This window comes from Prenolepis imparis, unplaced genomic scaffold (assembly GCF_030444845.1).
Source record: "Prenolepis imparis isolate NDT839.2.m4 unplaced genomic scaffold, iyPreImpa1.0 SCAF_12, whole genome shotgun sequence".
Classification (NCBI taxonomy): Eukaryota; Metazoa; Arthropoda; class Insecta; order Hymenoptera; family Formicidae; genus Prenolepis; species Prenolepis imparis.
Window position 1 is genome coordinate 15,834,881 of NW_028141170.1, and position 19,261 is coordinate 15,854,141.

General features: G+C 37.9%; 2 protein-coding genes across 2 annotated transcripts; both read left to right on the forward strand.

The window, feature by feature from the left end:
* Nucleotides 1-1,329: 1,329 nt before the first annotated feature.
* Nucleotides 1,330-12,411, forward strand: LOC145943456 (uncharacterized). Its single transcript, XM_083050961.1, has 2 exons — nt 1,330-1,593; nt 11,762-12,411. Exon 2 carries the CDS (start codon nt 11,764-11,766, stop codon nt 12,409-12,411), a length of 648 nt encoding a protein of 215 aa, XP_082907087.1. The 5' UTR covers nt 1,330-1,593; nt 11,762-11,763.
* LOC145943847 (uncharacterized) lies at nt 8,612-10,832 on the forward strand. Its single transcript, XM_083051719.1, has one exon. It carries the CDS (start codon nt 8,853-8,855, stop codon nt 10,818-10,820), a length of 1,968 nt encoding a protein of 655 aa, XP_082907845.1. The 5' UTR covers nt 8,612-8,852; the 3' UTR covers nt 10,821-10,832.
* Nucleotides 12,412-19,261: the final 6,850 nt, after the last annotated feature.

Sequence of the window (19,261 nt, forward strand, 5' to 3'; positions counted from 1 at the left end):
ATGTATATATGTATATCTGTAAAAAATCTGTAGTACTTACCTTTTATAAAGAATAAATTGTACGGTTTTAATTGCTTCTTTTTATTTTTCGAAATACCATGCGTGAAATGAAAGGCGAAAGATGAAACTGCAGATTTGGTTAACATAATTAATGAACAATTGACAATCTAAAAATATCCATACCAAATAATATATACAAAAAAGGGAAGGAATTAAAGAAAGGAAGGAATTTAATATAATACACATTATTATATGATTTGATATTTAATAGCATTTTTATTTTCATATAAAAATATAGTTTATGTCATGCATATTATAAATTTTCTGTTACTTCATGCGCATCATGCATGAATTGGAAAGTACCCTATGTAATCATTTACTTATCATCAGCTGAAAAATAATGATGTCCCCTAAAATAAAAAAATATAAATTATTTACAATGATAAATGATAAATGATCAATGAAAATGTCAAACATAAAGATGAGATCGACTATCGGTCTGCAGCAGATCTTGGTACCTAATAATAATTTTTGTGTGATTGTCTGCAGACCGATGGTCGATCTTTATGTTTGATAAATTATTTAATTATTTAATAAAAAAAAGTAATTACTTACATCTCTTTTTGAGCACGAAACTTCGCTAATTTTACTCGCTCTTTTAATTCTTTTTCCTCTAATAATAATTTTCTAATTGTCAATTCATTTATGAACTCTTCACGTTGCTTTCTTAATTTACATATTTCGATTTCATGATTGATCTTAATATTTGCTAACTCTAATTCTTTTTCACATATTACGTTATTTCTGTCCACTTTCGACTTTTGATTTAGAGTTTAATGAGTCCGTATGATTTGTTCTCTTTGAATCAAGATAAATATTATTTCTTTCAATAGTCATTACATCTAAAACATAATTTTAAGTTGCATTTAAATGTTAAGAGTATTTTTTTTAAACAGTATTTAGTTTTAAATAACGTTTGGTATTTTCTTACCAGATTGATTATTAGGTGTGTTACGTCCTGTGGACTGCACGATTCTTTTCTCCTCCCCGATTTACGCAGATTCGCGTTCCGCGAACATATTAATTATAAGACCGAAATTAGTTATAAGAATTAAACGGAGAAAGACAGTGATTGTGAAACAACTCGATCGGTGAGATTACGAAACCTACACTTTGATCAATAAGTCATAGGTAATGTTGAAATATCACGATCGACACACGCTATCAGTAGACCAAAGATCGGAATTAGGAAAGAACTCTTCATACAAGGAAGCAATACGTTGCGCAAAGGGGATTAAACACCGAACGTATGACTATGAGTCACAAGAAAAGAGGACGCCCTTTGCCCTATAGGAAGGGCAGACGAATAGTATAAAAGCAGCGAATCTTCCAAGAACGCTCTATTAATTCCGCCTACGTCGTGGCAGTTACACACTTCTGGATCCTCGCATTAAACATACATTGTGACCATCGGGGCTCAACAACCAGCTACCAGTCAACCTACACCTTCGCCCACACCACTCGAAGGAACCATCGATCCTGAGGATCAACCTATAGCTGCCAACCCGCTCACCAAATAATATACAGCCAACAGTGAGTACTTTCATTCTTCTACGATCACGGAAGTGAATAAATCCCCGGAATCGCGACTAAACTTAATAAGTAGTGGAAATCGCTGCCCGTCGAGCATTGAAACGCGCTCTCCGATTGAAACGGGACGATTAAAAGCCAACGCGAATCCTCAACCGCCTCATAGCACATCAACGTTACACACACACACTCATATATAATTGTTTATACATGTCCACAAATTCAAATGTCTAATTCTCCGAATATTATTAAGATTTTATTTTTTTGAATAAATGATAATTATTTACATTACGCGAATTTAAAGTCTTATTTAAACCCCTGCGTTCCTTCATATATCCCCCGAGATCGCACAAGGTCCTATCCCGCGTAAAAGGGATTTAATTCCCTTACCGAAAAGGACCGACGAACGGACCCCTGAAATAAGCCAGGTAAAAGCGACTATCCAGTCGTTGACCTGCAAAAGGGCCAGACAGTCCGTTCGACCCGAAATCACTCCGATTTCGGGAAAACGCTGTTACGACCTTCGAGCGGCCTTTCCTTCGTGCAGGCCAGGACGTAACATACGTTTAATTGGGGGCTCGTCCGGGATTGAAATGTGCGATCTTTGGGAATAGGAATGAGTAAAGGGACTAGAAGCACAACGGACAAAGACGAAATAGATGAACTTTACAAGACCGCGTTAGAAACACCACACAGAACACGTGAATCTAAATCAAAATTCACAGCATCTACGCCTCGACATGTACATTTTTTAGGAGATTCTAATTTAACCGAAATAAGTGAATTACCCGACGAATCCGACCAAGTTGAATTTATTGACTCAAAAAATCAGATTCTCAAAATTAATATCGATAATTCTAACGGCGAATCCGGAGGTCCATCAATAAACATGGCTAACGCTAATCCTTTCGCCACTTTAAAATACGCGGTCGAAGCCGTTCCCTTTTTTGACGGTAGTAACACCCCACTAAATTATTTTATTGAGGGATGCGAGGAAGCAAAATCTATGCTCCCTAAAGAGGCAGAGTGTCAATTCGCTAAAATTATAAGAACGCGAATAGTGGGGGAAGCGCGTCGTACTATACAAGATCAAGATTTTAATACCGTAGCTGCATTAACAACGTATTTGAAGAAAATTTACGGTCCCTCCAAAAATGTCTATCAATTACAAGGAGAATTAGGTTGCGTTTATCAGAAAAATAATGAAGATGTCGTCACTTACGCGAATCGGGTTAAACTTCTCGGAAAACAAATACTAGAGGCATATCGAAGCTCAGGGAACGCCATGCCTGAACAGGATATAAAAGCAACTATAGAAACAGATATGTGTAAATGCTTTATTAGAGGACTAAAACCCGAAATAGAACAAAGAATAGCGCGAGACTTAAACGTACAGGAAACCGTGGCCGACGCGTTAAAAATAGAAAGAGAGCTTCAACAAATGACAGATTTACGACAAGGCGCTAAATCAAGTCAAAATTCACCGCTACCTGTTAATCTATCTCGAGAAGTCTGCCAAATCTGTTATAAAGAAGGGCATGCAGCAAGTAGTTGTCGAAAGCTCACTCAACTTTCACCACAAAATCAAAATCCTTTCGGAAACACCGGAACGGATATTTTAATCTGTCAAATTTGTAAAAAACGCGGGCATAGCGCAGATAAATGTCGGTTACGCGACCCACGATCTCGACAATCAATTAACGTAATTCAGGAAAAGGTCATTACTTGTCAATTATGCTCTAAGATTGGTCATAATGCAAAATCATGTCGACAGAATAACTTTAATCAACAAACAAATAAATCTTTAGTAATTTGCCAATGGTGCGATAAATCCGGTCACTCGGCTAATAATTGTTGGAAGAAACAAAATGAACGCAATACTAATATCGTGTGTCAAACTTGTAACAATTATGGCCATATCTCTAGAAATTGCCGCTCTAAAATCAATCCAATACCAGCACATAAAGACAATTTATTCTGCCGATATTGCAAAGAACAGGGCCATCTTCTCGATACATGTCAATTACGAATTACAAGTAACAATCGCCGCAAAGAAAAAGAGCAGGGAAACTACAACGGACCCTCGACATCGGGTGTAAAATCGGGGGCCGAGCGAACATCACACCCATCCGTGCAGCGGCAAGCCAAGTAAATAACTACGAACCCGAAATCAGGCCTGTAACTGTAAGCCTCGACAAACATAGTCGCGTGCCTACGGTACAGGTTGAAATCGATAAAATTACCACTCAAATAACCTTTATGTTAGACACGGGATCCGGACCGAATATAATTAAAGAAAATTTTGTGCCCAAAAATACAAGTATTAATTATTCGAATATTTTAAAATTAAATGGCATAAACAATTATCCTGTCTATACCCTAGGAGAAATTACACTAACACTTTTTGAATTACCGGTATTATTTCATATCGTTGCCAACGATTTTCCGATTCCACAATCCGGAATATTAGGAAACGATTTCTTCAAACAAACTTTTTCAAAAATAGATTACGCTCAAGGACATTTAGATATTTCCGGAATTAATGTGCCCTTTTTCTCCCCGGAAACCATAATAGTATCTCCAAGATCAGAATCGCTATTTTTTGTGAGGATAGAGAACCCTGAGATTAAAATAGGATATATACCGAAATTAAAAATAGAACATGGAATTTTCCTAGGAGATACTATCGTAGAAACTATTTCTGGAAAAGCATATCTAAATGTCATAAGCACTCTAGATGAAGAAATAGAAGTTCGCGTACCGACACTCCGTTTAAAACCACTGAACGAACTATTTAACGACGATATCGAAATTATTGATAACAAGAAAGAGGGGTCAGATAACGACCAGACTAACGTTAACACGGACCATGAAGATAAAGATACGATGATATTTAGAGACAATGAGGATGAATTTTCAATAATGATTCAAGGAAAGAATAAAATTAAAAGTAAGAGAGGGAATAAAAATTATTTAAACGAAAATTATAATAATCCAAAAATCCTTGGAGAGGGAAGTTACCAAACCTCTCCTGAAAATTATAATAATCCAGAAATCCTTGGAGAGGGAAGTTACCAAACCTCTCCTGAAAATTATAATAATCCAGAAATCCTTGGAGAGGGAAGTTACCAAACCTCTCCTGAAAATTATAATAAATCGAAAATCCTTGGAGAGGGAAGTTACCAAACCTCTCCTGAAAATTATAATAAATCAAAAATCCTTGGAGAGGGAAGTTACCAAACCTCTCCTGAAAATTATAATGATCCAGAAATCCTTGAAGAGGGAAGTTACCAAACCTCTTCTCAAAATTTTGATAATCCAAAAATTATTGGAGAAGAAAGTTATAAAAATCTCCCAAAAGAAAAAATTCCTAGAATTTCGAAGGAAAAATGTCAAACCTTGTCAGGAAATTCTAGCTCCGTCGATTCCGAAGAGGGAAGTTACCAAACCTCATTTCATAATTCGACACAACCTTTTTCCAAAAATTCAAAGGATCGTTTATCCCTTCCAAAACTTACATTTCCAAAAACTGGATTATCTGTTAGAAATAATGAAAATGAATTAGAAACCTCTCAAGTTACAATGGAAAATCTTCTAAAAGAAGCTCAAGAATATAATAAAGATATTGAAAAAATAAATAATAAAACAGTCAAGAATAAAAAAGGACCGTCTCCAAAAATCTCAGCATCCTTATTTGACAAATCTCAAGAAATTATAAAAAATTTCCCACGAAAACGAAAATTAAATCATAAAGAAAAACACCAAATTAATGTAGAAAATATCGATCTACATAACTGCCTAGTAGTTTCCGAACAACCAAAGGAAACTCGATTTACTCAAATTATGGAATTACTGCGGTTGGAACATCTAAATAAAGAAGAACAAGAGAACGTATTAAAATTAATAACAAACAGTCAAGATCGATTTCATGTTCCTGGAGAAAAACTGACCGCTACTCATATTTTACAACATCAAATAACCACTATAGACGATCGACCGATTAACACTCGTCAGTATAGATTCCCGCAATTACACAAAGAAGAAATAAACAAGCAGGTAGAAGAACTGTTAGAAGGAAGCATCGTAAAACCGTCTCAATCACCTTATAATACGCCCATATGGATCGTGCCAAAGAAAGAAGACTCGAAGGGAAACAAACGCTGGAGAATGGTTCTCGATTTTCGAGCGTTAAACGACAAAACTATCGGTGACGCTTATCCATTACCCAACATCGTAGATATATTGGATCAATTAGGAGGAGCACAGTACTTCTCAGTATGCGATCTAGCTTCCGGATTCCATCAAATAAAAATGGATCCTGCCGACAGTCATAAAACAGCATTTACCACTCCTTTCGGTCATTATGAATTCGACCGAATGCCTTTCGGATTAAAAAATGCACCTGCTACCTTTCAACGATTAATGGACCTAGTATTGACTGGATTACAAGGCGAGGAATTATTTGTCTATATGGACGACATTGTTATTTATGCTACCTCTCTAGAAGAACATGAACGAAAATATAACGCATTAATAGAGCGACTTCGTAAAGCCAACTTAAAATTACAACCAGACAAATGTGAATTTCTAAAAAATGAAGTAACATATTTAGGACACGTAATTAGCAAAGATGGAGTAAAACCTGATCAAAAAAAATTAGAAGCAGTACAACAATTTCCGAGACCCAAAACACCGAAGAATATTAAACAATTTTTGGGACTTGCAGGTTATTATAGACGATTCATACCGAACTTTTCTAAATTTGCAAAACCACTTACTTCTTTACTGAAAAACGACACCCGCTTTGAATGGACAGCCGTACAAGAAGAATCATTCGAAATTTTAAAACAAAAATTATGTGAAGAACCTGTATTGCAATATCCTAACTTTTCGAAACCATTTATTTTAACCACAGACGCATCAGGAATAGCAGTAGGAGGAATATTATCACAGGGAGATATAAATAAAGACCGACCGATCGCGTACGCTTCTAGAACCCTCACCGATAACGAAATAAAATATGACACATACGAAAAGGAAGCTTTAGCCATAGTATATTGCGTCAAACATTTTCGACCGTATTTATATGGGAGAAAATTTACATTAGTCACCGATCATAAACCATTATTATGGTTTAAAAATGCTCAAGACGCAAACATGCGAATATTACGCTGGAGACTAAAATTAGCCGAATACAATTACGATGTCGAATATAAGGCAGGAATAACTAACGTAAATGCAGACGCATTATCAAGAAATCCAATAAATCTAGAAGAAATCGATTGTAAACTAATAAAAGAAAGAAAAACCTTAAATCCAAACAACTCCGCAGATGCAGAAATAATTTCAAAAATGTTAGAAGAATCAGATAGCGAAGAAGAAGAAGAGGAAGACGATTTTCATTTATATCTCTCAGATAACGAAGAACCCATACCTGAAGCTAATTTTGTCAAAAACAATAACGATTCTATACCTTTTACACTCGAAGAAATAAATGAACCGACCGTAATACAAACTACAGAAAAAGTATTAATACACGATCCACCTAAACAAGACAGAATACAGACAAGAAGCCAAACTGCAGGACAAGGTAATAAACAAAAAACCACTAAGGAAGAAGATAATATTGAACAAAACAAAGAAAAAAACGACACATCAGACAAGGACCTCGACACCGAAGAGGAAGAAGAAGACGAAGAAGACATTATAAATCAAAATCTAAAGGCAAGAAAAGCGAAACCCAGAATTATCGAAAATAAAATAATTAAAAGCAACATCATAGATTCTCGCGAATTATTATTCCTACGAAAAGATAACGTAGCATATTTTGTCGACACCCAAGGAAATCCTTTAGACTCAGGATCTCAGAAACTTTCCGAGCGAAACGAACTACCAAATTTAGGATCTCTTACCTTGGGCGAAGCCAAGGCCATAAAATACAAACACTACTATCATATCGCGCTACCTGTTAACGATGAACAACGAGTAGGCCCTACGGCAACTCTAGATCACATCTTAAAAACCTTGAAAGATTTAAATAACGTTATCAAAAATTTAAAATTAGAAACAATTAGCATTGCAAAAACCGATTTCATTAATAACGTTCCCTGGAACAATATCAAGGTACAACTACAATTGATATTTATTAACTCAACTACGAAAATAATTATTTGCAATGGACAAATTAAATATCCACCGAAGGATTTGCGTTCTGTCATAATCGACGAAATGCATTGCTCACCAACAGGAGGACACCGCGGAGTAACCAAAACATATAATAGAATTAAACACAATTATTATTGGGAAAATTTGAAATCAGACGTTCAAAAACACATACAACAATGTTTACAATGTCAACTGAAAAAACTCGTTCGAGTTAAAACAAAACAACCAATGATAATCACAGACACGCCTGGCACTTCGCTTGATAAAGTAGCTATGGATATCGTAGGCCCACTACCTAAGACCGAAAGAGGCAACGAATATATCTTAACACTACAAGATCAGCTAACAAAATATTGTATGGGGATACCGCTACCTGACCAAACCTCAGAAACCATTGCGGAAGCCTTTGTAGACCATTTTATTTGCGTGCTCGGAGCGCCGAAAGCTATACTTACAGATCAAGGAAGAAATTTTATTAGCGATTTAATGAAGAAAATTGCCAAATTATTCAAAATACGAAAATTTCGCACAACAGCTTTTCATCCTCAATCAAACGGATCATTGGAGAGATCACATCACGCACTCAGCGAATACTTAAAACAATACGCAAACGAGCAAAAACAATGGATCGGATTAGCTATGTTCAATTATAATACTAGCGTACACGAAGCCACAAAACACACTCCGTACGAACTAGTTTTCGGAAAAATAGCACGAGTTCCGTCAAATGAACTTCTTCCACCTGAAGATAAATTAGCAAATTATGAAGACTATTTAATAAATCTTGTCACACAACTTCACACGATTCAACGTAATGCTCGCGAAAACGTAGTAACAGCAAAAGTCAAATCAAAAAAATATTACGACAAAAAATTAAACCCTCAGACCTTTAAACCCGGAGATCAGGTATTCTTGTTAAAAGGACCGAAACCAGGTAAATTCGGAGACCAGTATACCGGACCTCATGAAATTTTAGAGATATTAAATAAAAATAATGTAAAAATCAAAATAAAGAAAAACAGCCGCATAGTACATCCTAACCGTTTACGAATATCGCACATCAAACCAATATCTAATAATAAATAACCAACTTTCAGATGGACCCTCGACTCAGGAGATTAACCGCACTATTAATTATTCTATTGCAATATTTACCTCACACTATTGGAATAATAGGATACGACTGCGGTTCATCATCTGCTAATCTGACAACGTTATCCTTGCTAAATACCGAAGAATGCGATATACCTCAGAGGAAAATAAATTCAACTCAAATTTACGTACAACTATTGCAGATCAATGAATTCGAAGCCGTTCAAGTCGTACAATGTAAAATCGAAATTGATAGACTAATCAAAAAGTGCGGAATGTTTTCTCACACCTTGGATGTACTTAACGGGAAATACTCATACATAGAGGAAATAAACCGCGAAACCTGTAAACGAATGCATAATCAAGGAGACTATCGAATGGGAACCACATATATAACGGGAATAAAATCAAATTCAACAACGGCACGTCCAATAACCTTGGCCGGTCACGTTGACAACGACGGCTCATGTTATGGAGGAGCGTACTCCGACCCCTACGGAACATGGGCAGAAGTTGTCGTAATAGGAACTGTAACAATTACATTACAAGATTATACCGCCGACGTACGAATAAATACCAACAGAGTACAACTTAGATCAGGCGTCACGTGCGAATTCAGTTCAACACATTGCGTGGACGTTGAAGGAGGAGATACCTACTGGGAAACTATACCCGTAGGTCCTTGCAAGTTCAATAACTACGGCATATTATATGAGGGATACGCTCATAAAATAGTCGACAACGAACAACATCAAACGGTTTATTCTCTCACCACACAAGAAGCGATATTCGCTCTTACCAGCAAAGGAAAGCAAGAAGTTTGCGGATACTCTCTCGTACGAACAGAACATCCTAAACTAATGATTTTCGAAACAGTACTCGGAACCGCCATCTTTAAAAAACAATCACGCATCTCAAACCTTGATATCTTTACGTACATGAATTCGAAGTTCGTCTACGTAGAGAAGCACATCCGTACACAAATCAATCAACTTTATCATGATATTTTACTTCAACAATGTAACCTGGAGCAACGCATGCTACAAAACGCCTTAGCCATAGCCACACAATCTCCTGATATCTTCGCGTATCACTTGATGAAAGGTCCCGGTTATATGGCCCTACAAGCCGGCGAAGTAATACACATAGTAAAATGCGTACCTGTCGAAGTTACACTCGCTCAAACAGACCATTGTTTCAATCAATTACCCGTACTCCGGGAAAATCGAACATATTATTTAACACCACAAACTCACATATTATTACGACAAGGTACACAAACTACGTGTAATACGTTAGCACCCGCCATGTATCAGTTGGGAGATTCCTGGTATAAATTTATGCTGAGACCGGTGGATACCATACCGCCCATTATCATGAAACCTTTAACCAAACTAGTATGGAAATACATCAGCCCAGGATCATTGGCTACTAGCGGCATATACTCAGAAACGGACTTAAAGGACCTAAGAGACCATATAATGTTCCCAGCTGAACGACCTGCAGTTCTTAACTCTTTGGCAAGAGGAATAATGGGCAGAACAATCTCTCTAGAAGAAGGGTCGATTTCCAACTTATTAGACGCAAAAACCATAGAAAAAATAGCAATATCCGCTTGGCAAAAATTTTGGAGTAAATTTTTAATTTTTGGAAATTTCAGCGCGGGACTGTTAGGAATATACATGGCCATTAGGGTCGTGAAATTAATATTAGATACCATAGTCCATGGCTACGCCCTACACACCGTATATGGGTGGTCCTTATACCTGATAGGGGCCCTATGGGACTCCCTGACCAACCTATTATTGCACTTAAAAATGAGACGACCAATGAAATCGAAACCAACCGCCCCAGACAGTGAAACGCTTGAACTCCATAATGGTGAAGATAATACAACGACAACAGTCTATCCCCTCCTCCCCAGAAGAGAAGATAACACTTACTCCTTCGAACTCAAGGAAACCAAATATTGAACCACTAATACCTTACATCTTATCAGCTTTATAAAAAAAAAAAATAAAACAATAATAACAATCAACACCGTACAACTGTTGGAAAAACCAACGTTAATATAATTAAAATTTTTCTTTTCTACAGAGAAAAATGGATATTCAATTTTTAAGAACCGATCTCCTCACACGCAACCGCCTAGAAGCGACTGTAATAAAAGTAAAGTCACCACACCTCTTTTGGATACAACTCCAAAACAGCGCAAAGGACCTAGAGGACTTAGAAGAAGAATTAAAATTCAGAATGGACAGAAAATCCTCATACCTCCATTTATGGCCGAATGCCATGCAAATAAACCTAGACGTCGCAATTAAAGAAGGCGACAGTTGGAAACGAGGATTTATTAAAACAATAAACGAAGATACCCTAACAATTAAAGTCATCCTAGGAGATTGGGGACGACTCGTACAGCGACGCATGTGCGACGTATTCATACTCGAGGACAGATTCAAAGAATTGACTTGGCAAGCGCTTCTCTGTGGATTAGCACACACAGAACCCGTCGAAGAAACCAAAACATGGCCAATACTAACTCGAAAAATATGTCAGACAATGCTCGAAGGCAATAAAGGATGGATAAACATAATTAACCCCCCACGGGATGGAGTGGCCTTCGTAAAATTAGAAATACAATCAAGAAACAACATCTTTCCCAATTCTGTATACAACGTCCGGGACACACTGATTCAAATGGGACTCGCAAAAATCAGCGCTCAAGCCGATGCTAATATTAATCCATCCATATAAATAAATATATATATATCCTATAAAATTACAACATAATATAATCCACTCTTACTATCAATTATATATTTAAAATCATAAGGCATACCGCCGGATTTCTCTATACATAGACAACAATTTCATTATCACTTTAACATATTAAATATAATATCTACTACAGAAATGGAGATCCAGTACATCGAAACGGAGTTCCTGACTCGCAGCCGCCTAGAAGTGACAATACTGAGAGCGGATTCACCACTCCTCTTCTGGGCACAATTAAAAAACGGCGAAGCAAACCTCCAAGAGATGGAAGAGGAGCTCAAGTTTCGAATGGACAGGAGAGCAAAATCGTTATATATTTTACCCGAAAACCTGAAAGCAGAAATGGAGGTCGCAATCAAAGAAAAAGAAACGTGGAAACGCGGCTTCATCAGAAGCATCAACAAAACTACCTGGATGGTCCAGGTAGTACTAGGCGACTGGGGCAGGACAACCTGGTACCACGCGAACGATGTCTACATCCTAGAAGATAGATTCAAAGAATTGCCATGGCAGGCCATTATCTGCGGGTTAGCCTATACCAAGGCCCCCACCAACAAAACCACTTGGCCCAGGAGGACACGCCACTTATGTCAACTCCTTCTAGAAAAACAACAAGGATGGATTAACATCATACATCCCTTGAGACAAGGAGCGGCACTCGTAAAACTACATATGAAAACCGACAGCGAATTCAACAGAGCATACAACGTTAGAGACGTGCTTGTCAAACTAGGACATGCAGAGCTGCACACAAAAATCACAGCCGACGTCGAACCCGCCGTATAAATAAAAACATATATATATACGCATATATATACGCAAATATATTCATCCGTAATCTTAAATTAAACTATTGTATTTTCTTTATAACCTCGTATACTCTATATTACTATTCTTATATTATATTTCGTTAAATACCTTCTCTTTATACATATATATATATATAAAAAATTTTTTATATAGTCTCAAATACATAAAATATTGTCTTTTTATCTCTAGATTAAAATAAGTTATATTTTGTAACTTCAGTAGTAAGAAAGAAGGAATTTACCTATATACATATATATATCTATAACCAACACGTATACACCAATATTTTAGTTTAATATTCTTCGTAATCGTGAACGTGGAATCATTTTCCACTCTATAGAAAAACTACCTGATCGTCAGTTCCAGTATAACAATGCCAATATATCATCAACTCCAATGGACTCCTGAAATAACAGAAGAAATACGGCAAGGACCCATCGACGGCGTGAGACCACAAGATCACCCTGAAACTTATTTAAAATTGATGGAAATCCGATGTGTCATACAAGCACGGGGGAACATCTATCAAAATATTGAAGACCACTCTAAAATCTGCCAAGAATGTTATAATAAAATACCAACCAAGGAGGAGTATATGACACTACCACCCCATAATCTAGTCCATAAGGACTCAGCAGACAACCAAACAAACTGCACTAAGTGCGAAATAATAATCGTACTAATAAAACCTGCAGAAGAATGTATCGAATGTATAGAAGAATTTCTATACGTCAACTACGAACACCTGGTAGACGGATGGGGCCAAGCTGTGTTTCCCAGAGGGAGAGAAGAACAATAAAAGGAAAAAGATTCCACGCGCACCTTGCCAGTAATAAAATAAAATTAAAAAAAAAAGTATAATAAAAAAAAAAATGTAAGAAAAGAACGAAAGAATAAGGAAGGGGTTTTGGTGGTCGCCTTTTTCTTTCCTCCTTTTCAAAAAAAGGAGATACATGTTAACTAAAGGAAGCACAATTAACTAACAGGTTAAATGTGGTTCTTTCTACCGATATTCGTAAATCGCGGCAAGAAAAGAATCGAAAATTTTTTATTTCTTTTTTGCAAATGTTGTGTTACACCCCCAACATTTGTCTAAGACGGGGGGTGTTACGTCCTGTGGACTGCACGATTCTTTTCTCCTCCCCGATTTACGCAGATTCGCGTTCCGCGAACATATTAATTATAAAACCGAAATTAATTATAAGAATTAAACGGAGAAAGACAGTGATTGTGAAACAACTCGATCGGTGAGATTACGAAACCTACACTTTGATCAATAAGTCATAGGTAATGTTGAAATATCACGATCGACACACGCTATCAGTAGACCAAAGATCGGAATTAGGAAAGAACTCTTCATACAAGGAAGCAATACGTTGCGCAAAGGGGATTAAACACCGAACGTATGACTATGAGTCACAAGAAAAGAGGACGCCCTTTGCCCTATAGGAAGGGCAGACGAATAGTATAAAAGCAGCGAATCTTCCAAGAACGCTCTATTAATTCCGCCTACGTCGTGGCAGTTACACACTTCTGGATCCTCGCATTAAACATACATTGTGACCATCGGGGCTCAACAACCAGCTACCAGTCAACCTACACCTTCGCCCACACCACTCGAAGGAACCATCGATCCTGAGGATCAACCTATAGCTGCCAACCCGCTCACCAAATAATATACAGCCAACAGTGAGTACTTTCATTCTTCTACGATCACGGAAGTGAATAAATCCCCGGAATCGCGACTAAACTTAATAAGTAGTGGAAATCGCTGCCCGTCGAGCATTGAAACGCGCTCTCCGATTGAAACGGGACGATTAAAAGCCAACGCGAATCCTCAACCGCCTCATAGCACATCAACGTTACACACACACACTCATATATAATTGTTTATACATGTCCACAAATTCAAATGTCTAATTCTCCGAATATTATTAAGATTTTATTTTTTTGAATAAATGATAATTATTTACATTACGCGAATTTAAAGTCTTATTTAAACCCCTGCGTTCCTTCATATATCCCCCGAGATCGCACAAGGTCCTATCCCGCGTAAAAGGGATTTAATTCCCTTACCGAAAAGGACCGACGAACGGACCCCTGAAATAAGCCAGGTAAAAGCGACTATCCAGTCGTTGACCTGCAAAAGGGCCAGACAGTCCGTTCGACCCGAAATCACTCCGATTTCGGGAAAACGCTGTTACGACCTTCGAGCGGCCTTTCCTTCGTGCAGGCCAGGACGTAACAGGTGCTTTCTGTATATTATCTTCAACATCTTCTACATGAACAATTGAATATTGAGCTTCTTCATCTTCGTTCCCGTCTATGATCATTATATTAGTATCTGAAAAAATAAATATACAATTAACATAATACTAATCTTATCAATAATAAATGAATATTAAATCGATATGTGAATAATATAAGAAATAAGAGAAACTACCATTTGTGATTGTAAATTAATTAATTTTTAGCTTACTTAAGTCAGATGCTGATTCATGTTGACTGCATGATGAAGTTGATGGTACTTGTGTTTTCTTCAAATGTTCATTATCAAATTCGTTTAGTGTTGTTATATTATTTTGCTTAACTGCTTTGAAAATTTGTTTTTGTCGATCTAAAATAATCAATAATTATTCATTCGTTTAACAAATAATTTCATTAACATTTATATGCATGTATTATTTAAAAACATTTTAACAGTACCTATAGACTCATTCCTTGTAAAATTACTCGAAGAAATTGTTGGTGCTGTAGTCATAAGGCTAGGTATTATGTCCAAAACATCTGAATCAACTTCACCAACATTTTTTTCTGGCCCTCCACCAGTAAGAAATCTTGCTTGTCTTTCAGCTGTTAAAATGTTCTTGTTTTGTTGTTTCAAGTTAGACCAGTATTTCTTTAATTGTGAAACATCTCTCTGCAACATAAAACATTGTAATATTAAGAAAATGACAAATTCGAGGAACTGCTGTATGAAATATTCTTAAAATACCTTATTATAAATTAATGAAGACTCATTATATTCTTATGTAATCATAGACCAAGCCTCTGATTTTTCTTTTAACGTTGACGAATTTGTTCCTTTTGATTCAATAGTATGCTTATACTTTTTTAAAATTTCGAGAAACACCTTTTTCTCTAAATCAGAATAAATAACTCTTTTAGTTGCCATTGGAAAAAATTTTCGTCTAACACTTTTATCAGGACTTTTATGGAACTTGTATGGAGCTTTCACATCAAGGAATAAGTAGGATAATAGCTGTTAGGAATGTGTGGACAAGAGGACATGTTCTTCATGCAGCGAGACAACCTGTGTAGTACCATAGTAATAGTAATTTGTTTTAAGAGAATATACCCACATCGCTCATTGAATTTAACGTCATAACTCAAAAAACAAAGTTTTCTAGTTTGAATGTTTTAAATAATATAAATTTTGTAATGTCATCTTGATATGCGATTTTGATGTAACGATTTAATCATCTACTGATTGTAGAGGAATAAAAGTATCATTAGCTATTCACTCAGTGTATTGAATTCTCATCAGAATTCTTTTTTTTTTTTTTTTTTTTTTGCAGACAACTCAAAAAAGATAATTTTGGAGTTATGACGTTGTGGTATTTAATGAGCGATATGTATGTTGTAAAAATATAATTTATACAGGAACTCATTTAGTTTAAGCAGACCATAGGCATATTAACATAGACTGCTCAAGACTGCTTATAAGGGTGGTGGAGGCCTCCTTTTGAGGGAAAAAAATAGTATGAATTTGGGTGTCTGAGGAAAAAGGATAGTATGAAAGGTTAGACACTTTACGAATACTTTTTATAATTTTTACATATAGAGTTGGACCTCAAGAACGTATATCCGTCGAGATTTTTTGATTATCTCACCCCTGTGCTTAGATACTAAGGGTTGAAGTTTCAAAATGAGGAGAAACGATACAAGGAACCGTCGGAGATGTACGAAACCTATATATCCGAGTTCTCGAGGTCGAGTAGAGACGAAAAGGTGGTATGGACCAACCCTCTATCTCGAACCGTTAGGGTAGTTTACTCTTGGAAGTGGGTTGAAAATAAAGTATGCGTCGGGGGTTCTGTTATGGGTGGAAAAATTCTCATCCGAGGAGGGTTCTTCGGGGCCCAAAGGAGGGTCGAATCGGACCATCCCTTAAAGGTGTAAATTTTGAAAAAATTTTATAAAAATTGGAAAAGTATATATCCGAGTTGCTGAGGCCGAGATGAGTCGAAATGGTCCTATGGACCAACCTTATATCTCGAACCGTTAGGGTAGTTTACTCTTGGAAAAGAGTTGATAAATTGTCCGTCCCACAAGGCTAAGCGGGGTTTACAAAATAAGTCAAAATAAGTGTATACCAATCTATAGAGAATCGAAATTTACGCATTCTGGACCCCCAAATTTTCATGGTTTTCATTTTCTTAATTTTTTTATTTTTTTATTTTTTTTATTTTTTTTATTTTATTATTTTTTTTTTTCAGTAAGTTCTGGTCATTCCTGGCCTTTTCCCGGCCTTTTCTGAACTTTTCCGGTTACTACTGGTCGGTTAGGTTGTGACCGGACGATGGGTCTTGAGAGTTCGGGAGTTATGTGATTTAGTTTTCCTACCTTTAACACGGTCGCCAGTCCGTTTCTCTACACTACGGACAAGATCTCTGGATCCCCGGAATGAGAACCCCTTCGCCAGATGAGTACCGTTGCTGCGTAGTCTACCTGGTCCACAGATAGGACCACTGGATCCCCAGGATGAGAACCCCTGTTCCAGATGATCACCACTGCTACTTGGTTTACCTTGTCTCCCGACAAGATCTTTGGATCCCCAGGATGAGAAACCCTTCTGCAGATGAGCACCTTTACTGCTTGACTGCTCGCTGTACTGCGTAGTTTCCTTTGTCAGAGACAAAGGCACAAGATGACGTCATCCAACTGTCACCTTTGTTCGTCATACGCAATGACGCAACACTCGCGTCACACGCGTTGTTAATAATTAATCGTATTAATTATTATTTCAGGAATCACCAGGATGTGGCGGCTTCCCGTTTATGCGTCAGGAACTGTCCAGGATTCACCGAAGACGTCTCCACGCACAAGATTTCGTTAATGGATAAATGAACGAGCACTTGATTTTATATTATAAATATAAAATATTTATTTAATAAAATATAAAATATATATATCTCCCGTCACTTCCAATAACAAAATAAAACTGCGTACAAATAAAATAAAAGTTATTCTTGGTTAGTATTGCACGACTGACTCATTGCATCCGTACACGGCGGTGGTCGCGAGAGCAAGAGCCTCGGTCCCTCTCTCGGCTCTCCTTATATAGGCGCGAGCCCCCACTCCGCATGATGGCGAGCTCCTTGCGCCAGCGCCTCCTACAATTACGCATAGGCGTCTTAACTTTAAGGAACATATTATATCGTTCGCGCTTATCATAACTAATCGCTAACAGTTTAACAAACGCTTATTATATCGCACTTAATATTAATTAATAATAAAATAAAGACTAAATATGATATGGTTAGCTTCTCAATGGTAAGTACCATTGATGGTAACCCTGAGTCGGTAACCTTACCGACTGTGCTCGGTCGGTAAGTCGGTAAGATCTTTGGGTCGACTTTTACAGTCGGTCACTTATCGTCCGTCGGTAAGTCGTCAGACTCGACTTGTAAAATGTTTTTTCCTCGGGTCGGTTAATTACCGACCGTCGGCTGTCGGTAACTTATGTGTCTTCTGTCACTTAGTTACCTTTAGAAGAAATCAGCTGCGGCTGACCTCTTCTCTTGGTCCCGAATCTGGCCTTTCGGGACCCCTTCAGCCGTCTTCTCCACTACGGATGTGCTTGGCGGCTGCTTGGCTGGATTTGCCGGCTCCCTGCTGGTTGTTGTTGTGGCCATTCTCTCCACTCGTACCTGCGGTTGCAAGGTTAGGTTGTAACCGGACACACGCGGTCAATGGAGATCATCGACTCGTCTTACCTTCCGGGTCCAGGTTGTCGCTCTTTCGCCTTCACGGTCGCCAGATGTTTATTCAGCCTCCAAACATCAAGGCTCATTATTCCCCATTCGGATTCGCGCTATAGTACCTCAATCGTCGCGAATACCGGACCCTTGCATCGGAATTTCATGCAGCGGGTGATTATATCACTTCCCTTTTTTGATGGGTCCTGCCGTGCTGCTCGCTTCGCCAGGCCGCTGTACCGAGCCTCGGATCGGTGCCGGTGCCTCAGGCTACGTCGGTGGGTTGCTTCCTCCCGTCCAGCTTCTGGATCCTCTCATCCGGATTGGATCCGACGGATTATCGGATTGGCACTGTATCCACACCGTTCGACACTGCGTTGGGAATGTTAGTAAATAATGACTCGACTTGATAATGGGTGCACAATATCGTTTATTAGTCGTAGCAGTATTCACAATGTTACTTCGGTCTTATGCTATCCTAGCTGTGCACGCACTTCCACTCTCGGACGCGTTGTACGCGAAGCGACTTCCGCTTCTTGCACTTACTGAAAATGCTCTCCCGAAGATATTTCGTCGGACTCTCCCGCGGATCTTATTACGCGGTCACGAGGACAATTAGCTCGTGTGTGTTCGCGACAGTTCTCTGACCATGGCCTCGTTCGCAATTATCGCGAAGCGTTACACGCACTACGCTCGGTAACAAGATCTAACACGCTCGCTATTATGACGCAATCGTCGGTTCGCGGAACGACGTGAACTCGTCAGTGTGCAACCATGGAAAGAGACACGTTGCTTCCCTGACCTCTCGTTTTATACTCTCGCTCCCCACCTTGGCTCGGTTGGCC